General features: G+C 33.9%; 1 protein-coding gene across 1 annotated transcript in view; it reads left to right on the top strand.

The window, feature by feature from the left end:
• Positions 1 to 1,585, top strand: part of LOC125039843 — a 16,867-nt gene extending 15,282 nt beyond the window's left edge. The window contains exon 10 of the mRNA XM_047634152.1: positions 1 to 1,585. This exon is cut by the window's left edge and continues 130 nt beyond it. Coding sequence (XP_047490108.1) covers positions 1 to 98 — 98 coding nt within the window. The 3' untranslated portion in view covers positions 99 to 1,585.
• The last annotated feature ends 5,915 nt before the right edge of the window (positions 1,586 to 7,500 follow it).

The raw sequence follows: 7,500 nt of genomic DNA, 5'->3' as shown, positions 1-7,500 counted from the left end.
ACATCATTGTCATGGAATCGACTGGACCTCTAAGCCTTTTGGAAGAGGAAGTCAACAAGTGGATAGCAGGTGAAACCCATTATGCAGAGGGCAGCTAGACTTTGAGTTGGATATGTGTATAAACTTGAGGTTTCCTTTATTTGTCACTAATATATAACATCAAAGCAAGATAAGTATTAGTTGGAAAAACATCAAGAGATAAGAGCTCATAAGAATGAATTATAATAGTGTATGACCCTCTGTACCATCCAGTCAATTAGCAAATGTGTAATGAAAACTATTTTCCAGTAATTCAGGTACATTTTTGACACTAAACTTTAGGTGGTTGGGTGTCACCCATGACCTAAAATCACAAGAAAGAGATGGTATGCATCCTCCAGTGTCTGCTGGCACAATTTCATTTACTTATTGAAAATTTTCTGCCGCATCAACATCTAAGGTCATTAACAGCATATTTAGAATATAGTGATAGGGTGTGGTTTGGGGGCAAAGCCTCAAGGTAAAGAAGGGTTGTTGTTTCATAAGGTGATGTTTGTGGATTTCCAGAATGGTTAATGGACAAAAATAAATGTGATAGATATCAAAGATTATAACAATATTATAAAGTTTTGTGGTGAAAAGGGTAAAAATTAGTTTAAATTAGGATCAGTGGACAGAAAAAGGGGATGAAGAAGAGAAGAAAAAGGAAAGGAGGAGAAGAAAAGACCCAAGCAAAATTAGTTGGGGCAAGGGCTGTGGTCCAAGGCAAGGGGGGATCCTCTATATTGGGCCTCAGTCTCCATTTCCTAAGCCCCCCCACATCAATATTGAGCAAGGGATTGGGGTGGGAGGCTTCTGGCATGAGTTTGTGCAAGCAGTGGCACCATAGCTTACTTTCTTTTTCTCCTTCTGAATAATTTATGGTTTCCTTCCATAAAACTTGAGCAGGGTAATGGAGGACACAAAGGGAATCTGCATGTATGGGGTGTTGGGTGTCAAGGTGTCAGACATGCTTGTTTGTGTGCAAGGCTATGTGCAGAGATTTGAGTTGTGGCCAAAATCATGTTTTTGAATACTGAGATCTCTCATTGTGTTTCTATGTATTGTTAATGAAGTATATTATTTTCTTTTTGGAAAGGTTTATATGGTGCCAGATTTTATATGTAAATATCTTTCTAAAATTAGGTTTTAAATATTTTAATGGCTTTGTTTCTTTTGAACTGATTGTGATGAATATAGAAAAGGGTATGAGAATGAACTAATATGCAATGCAAGAGTCACAATCAACATTTCATTTGAATTACTTTTCTGATGAAGATTTATTAGAAAATATGTTGGTTAAATCTCGTGTTCAGAAATTATTCTGTCTCATTCAAAACTTTTTCAGCATTTGCTTGTTTCCTCCTTTGAGCCTCTGGGGGGTAATTCCTGTTGAAGGTTGCAGTTGAATGAATCTGTAAGTTAACATTGTTAAAGATGGTAACCTTGTCATTTGCTGCTGCTGTTTGGTTTTGTGACTTTTTTCTTTCTTTTTTATTCATAAAGCACAAAAAGTTATATGTATAAGATTAGAGTTTGTGATTTTAATAAATATATAGAAAATAAATTGTTACTTTCTCCTCTCAACCTCTGAACTTTATCATTTGTTACAGATATTCCCACTATATTCTTGTAGTTTTCTCCTCCTCACACTGAAACTGTGGTCTCTAATAATTGCACTCACCCTTACAAAATGCACATGCACTCTCATTTTCATTCAAACTATTTCCTTCACTCTCTCTATTATCCATGTTTACACTTCACATGGATAATAGATTAAGAAAAAGAAAAAAGAAAAAGAAAAGGAAAATAGAAAAGAACTTGAAAAAGCAACAAATGAAGAATAAAATACAATGGAGATGTTTTGATCTTTAGATAATAAAAGTAAAGAAAGAAAAAAAAACTGTCTTGCTTTCAAATTATAATGTCCCCATATTTCTTTTGATCAAGGAATCAATATTAATATGAAGAGAAGCAGAGAAAGTTTATGTAAATAAATGTATAATGTGCTAAATTTGGCAATGATACATGAATAACAATGCTTCACTAAACAGCATTGTTAATGGCTAAGATAAAGTAACAGGCTGAACAATACCACAGAACAGCAAGGCAAGGCATGAAAATCACATTTGCTGTGACTAGGTTTACCCACTGTTTTGACTGTTCACAAGTCTGTTTTGACTGTTCACAAGTCTGTTTTGAAGTATTTGTTTTCCAAACATTCTGAGACAGATTCTAATTTATTTCAAGGCAAAATCAAAATTTTGGCTGGTAAATTAATTGGGAAATTGTAGTCACTTCAGGTTTCATACACAAATTTTGTACCCCCAATCCTTTGCTCATTGTTGTCGTGGGGGGGGAGGGGCTCAGGAGAGGAGACCAAGGCCTAATGTAGCAACTCACCCCTACCTTGGGCATCTGCCCTTGCCTGAACTAATTTTGCATGGTCCTTTCTTTTCCCCTTTCCTATTCCTTCTCTTCTTCATCCCATGTATCCTAATCTCTAACTCGTATTTACCCTTTTTGCCACAGTACTCTATTACAGTGCTATATGACCTTAGATGTCTGGCACATTTATTTGTTTTAAGCATTAAAAAATTACAAATTTAGTACATCTCTTCTCTTTGTGATGGTCTGTCCATATGAGCAAGTATGATCTGCACACACAAGAATGGGCATAACATAAAAATGATGTCAGAGGCTTTTTAAATAAGTAGATTCCCCAGTGTTTTCTTCCTTGTAATGTCACCCTTACAGGCACCTGCTAATCATACTGCTTGAGTGGAGAGGCTTTTGGTCTTGAATAAGAACATGCTTTTCTTGGATTCATTATACTTATGTCCACTATTTTATGTCTAGATCTCTTTCCTGTAATAAATATGCACTAATTCCACTTTCCCACTGTTTGATATATAATTAAAATAAGAATATCAAATAAATTTTGCCTTCACAGTGGAACACAAACTAAGCCCATTACATTTGTACATGGTTAATGTTTAAAACAAATAAATGTTATAAAGCACTATAATAAAGTACTGTGGTGAAAAGGGTAAAAATGAGTTAATAATTAGAATAAGTGGAGAGAAAAAGGAGAAGAAGAATACACCATGCAAAATTAGTTGAGGCAAGGACTGAGGTTCAAGGCATGGGGATCCCCTGAATGGACTTCCTTCTCCATCTCCTAAGCCCCCACGACAATAACGAGCAAGGTTTTAGGGGATATATTTGTACACACCTCTACTATTTTTTTAATTTGTGCATGGATTATTAATTTGTTGAAAATTTTCTGCCATATCAACATCTAAGGTCATTAACAGCGTATTCAAAATATAGTGACAGTGTGAGATTTGAGGGCAAAGCCCCCAGGTAAGGAAGTGCTATATAACATCAAAGGCACACAGCACTGAGGTAAATTAGAGTACCGAAAAGGGGTTAGGAACGAGTTAATGACTAGGGTAAAGTAATAGGCTGAACACTACTAGAGAGTGGTATGGTAGTGAAAAGGGTAGAGAGGGGGAGCTGATGGGGTATAGTATAAGGTAATGGTTGTTAGAAAGAGAAGAAGTTAAGGGAGTAGGAAGCATTATTAGCAGGAAGTGCTGTGGTAAAAATGGCAAAAATGAGTTTAACAGTTGGGATAAGTGGAAAGAACAAGGGGATGAAGTAAAGGAAATTTAAAGGAGAATAAAAGACCATGCAAAATTAGTTGAGGCAAGGGCTGAGGCCCAAGGTAGGGGTGATCCCCTACCTTGGGCCTCAGTTCCTGTCTTCTAAGCTGCCCAACGACAAAAACGAGCAGGGGATTGGGGGGTTTTACTCATGCAGCCTTGTTGAATATGCTTCCTAAACTTTAGACTCTCTGTGCAGTACTTAATTCTGTTTTTCTATCTACCTTTTCTTCATGCTTTCACATCAGCTTTCTTTATGGGATTAAATGCTTATCAGAGGAGGAGATACACCCAATGAAGAATTCCAGAGTATATATTCAAACAACCGTACCTTTGTTTTCCAAGTTAGAGCATTATTTCCATCAGTGCTTTCTGATTAGGTTTTAGGTTTAGTACTTTTACCCATGATACAAAGTAAAAATAGAAAGAAAGAAAAAAGTTAAATCATGATACACAACAAATAAAAGAAAGAAAAAAAAAAAAAAGGGTCTTATGGCTAACCCAATGCCGCTGGGGAAAATGAATAAAAAAAAAGGGGAAAATGCTGTGCTCATTTTTTATATTTTTGTGAAATGTCTCTTTACATAGATGGCTCTGCTAGTGCTTTACCACAAAGGAATCAATTAGTAGATCTTGAGACTGTACCTGATTTCACCTTTCCTTGAATTGGCAGGAAAAACGCATTTTTTACTGGTGCTATAAATATCAATGGTGTTATTTCTATTATAAACATTATAATTACTATAATGTTATAAACATTTGTAACATTAAAATAAATAACGTGAAATATTTTCATAAATCAATGAAAGGGTGAAAGGGTGAAACAGGCAGTACTCATAATTGGCTCACTGGTGACTTAGTACAAGTGTAGCCAGCTATGTGTAAAAACAATTAAACAAGTAAACTCACAGTGTGTTAAGATTAAACTTAAGTTATTATTCTGATTCATACTATAATTATTAAATTGTTATAAAATTTTGGTAGCATTAAAGACAATGAAAAATACAAGACACTTTCCCAAAATCAAGGAAAAGGGTAAACAGGTGAGATAGATAGGAGTATAACTGACTCCCTTAGTGAATAAGCACTTGTAGAGCCATCTATGTGTAAATACAATAAATGAACTTAAATTACATTGAGCATGGGGTGTATTCTTGCCATCCCTGCCAATTGGGTTAAACTAGTTTCTGGAGGCATTTTCATGCCAAAAATAAGTTTTAGTTACATTAAAAAGTTGCACAACAACCTGGGTAGAAAAGGCATGTATTTCTGACAAAGCCATATTCAGAACCAGTTAAATACATCTCATGTTAAGATACTCATTCTCATTCATACCTTTTCCACATCCATTACAATGAATATGGTTCACACTCCCTTACAACCACTGTACCCAAGCACATTATGCAGAACAATAATCCAGGGCCAGGAAACAAACAACGAGCTCTCTCTCTGCACATGTCAGGAACATTAGAGTAACTGAGACAAGTCAGAATGTGAGTGAAGGTTAAGAGGGTGGTGATCAGACTCCCTATGAATGTGGGTTTGCTGTAACAGCTGTGAGTGGTCGCATGCCATCTTACTGTCTAAGGGTATCACTCACTTAGCCAATCCAACAGGAAAGAGAACACTCAGCTCTCTTTGCAAGATTTTCTATTTTTATTTCTCATGTAGGAAGAGACGATTAAATCTAATTCAAATATATAAGGAAATGGGGGAAAATAATGGTAACCAATATAAAAACCCATTTTTTTTCCTATTGGCAAGCTGACTTCTTCTGTCCATGAATGTTCATATCCTTAATGAAGCAATGTTGAATACTAGTGGCATTTTCATTCTGTGATGGTTAATGGTTAATGGTTAAAAGCAAAATAAATGTGCTAGACATCTAAGGTCATGTAGCACTATAGTAAATTTCATTGTGATAATTGCTCCTAATATCTAACTTCTTTTGGTCCCCTTTGCAAGATGAAAAATACTTGATATCCATACAAGAAATATTCAAATTCCTCTAATATCAATGCTTCAAAATCCCTTATTCTATATTTATAAACATTGGATTTCTCCTGTAATTAATCAACAGAAATTCTGGACAGATTAATAAATCATCAGCTCAATGATTCCTTTATTTGAAGGAACAGAAATTTCCCATTTGTTTTCTTATCTTCTTCTGTAACTTTCCAAACTCCCATTGAAGATAGTAAAAGAAGAATAAAAATTAAATATATCTAATAGCAAACAGAAACGTCTTCAATTGCAAATATTAACTTGTAACCTTAGAATACTGTAAAAGAAAGCAAGCAAAAAAAGGAAAATTGGAATGTATTGAATTGTGCATTGCACTGTATTCAAATGTAAATAAATAACATAGGAGACAATGATTACAACACATTTTTTATATCTAAATAATAAAATAAATACATAGGCCTAGGGTTAGCAACCTTGGTTTGAACAGGCCCCAGAAACCTTGTCCGTGAGCTGCCAATACTCAGAAAAAAAAACAATAATAAAGCACAATTAAGTAAGAATAATATTACTTTACAAAAATTTCTTATCAAAAAATTTCAAACAGCAACGAGTTGAAACTTCATGGGCCTTAGGTTGCTGACCCCTGATGTAGCCCATATGAAGCTTTTGTAAGGCAACTTTGGTTTGATATCTCAACAATAAACTGAATTGGTAACTTTTTCCACTTTAAAGTGATATTTACATATAGAGACCACGTGGTTTTGTTAAGAGTTACAACATACTACCAGATTCTAATATTATGAGCTTTCCTGATACAATTTTAGAAACTTCTTTTCTCTTCTCTTCTTTAAACTTTTAAATCTTTTACTTTATAAGATATTCTGATAAAAATATATTTTTGAAAATAACATTATTAAACTGTTCTTTTCAAGCATACAAAATACATCAGTATAAGCAATGGTGGTTATGTATTAATGTGTGTGCATGTCTCACACAGCTGGTTTGTGTAAACTACTTTTCTTTCATAATAAATATTTCCTTGCTATAGAATAGGTATATGGTAGCTGGCGACAATCACGTATATTAGATTTGCATGTATTGTAAGAATATATAAAATAAATAAATAAATAAATAAATAAACGTGCTTGTGTGAAATACAGCAAAGCAAATCAAGGGACCGAGGCACATGTATATATAAACAGAGATATTTTCATGTACTCTAAGGGAGACATGGGCTAGCAGGTCCTTCAAACTTATCCAGGGAATGGGAACATCATGCTGGAGAAAAATTGTTGTTGTTCTTTCAGAAACTGCTCCTGCTGCTTTTGAAGATTGTCCTGCAACTTGCTGTGCTGTTCCTGCAACTGTAAACCCAAAGGTTGACTCCACAGGATATACATATAATTCTGTACTTAAGATAAATGGATATGCATGGTAAGATCCTCCTGGATTCCTGAAGATGGAATCCAAGAGGATTTCAAAACTGTTGTCTCGTTTTTAATAAATCTAGTTTGTTTATTATGGATTTTTCAACTATAATTGGTGTATTTTGGTCCACTCTTAGTTATTTTATAAGCCATGCTACAAAGGGGATATGTAATGTAATAAGATTAATGTAGTATAATCAATGCTATACTACATATACACACATTACTTACGTAGATACACACACACATATATAAATATATTTCAATATAAATATATTTCAATATAAATATATATAAATATATTTATATTTAAATATATTTATATTTATATATATTTATATGTGTGTGTATCTACGTAAGTAATGTGTATTTATGTATAAATATATTTAAATATATTTATATATGTGTGTGTGTGTGTATCT

The sequence above is a fragment of the Penaeus chinensis genome, chromosome 28 (assembly GCF_019202785.1).
Source record: "Penaeus chinensis breed Huanghai No. 1 chromosome 28, ASM1920278v2, whole genome shotgun sequence".
Taxonomy (NCBI): Eukaryota; Metazoa; Arthropoda; class Malacostraca; order Decapoda; family Penaeidae; genus Penaeus; species Penaeus chinensis.
Note: the sequence above shows the minus strand (reverse complement) of the source record. Positions and strands in the feature narration are given on the sequence as shown.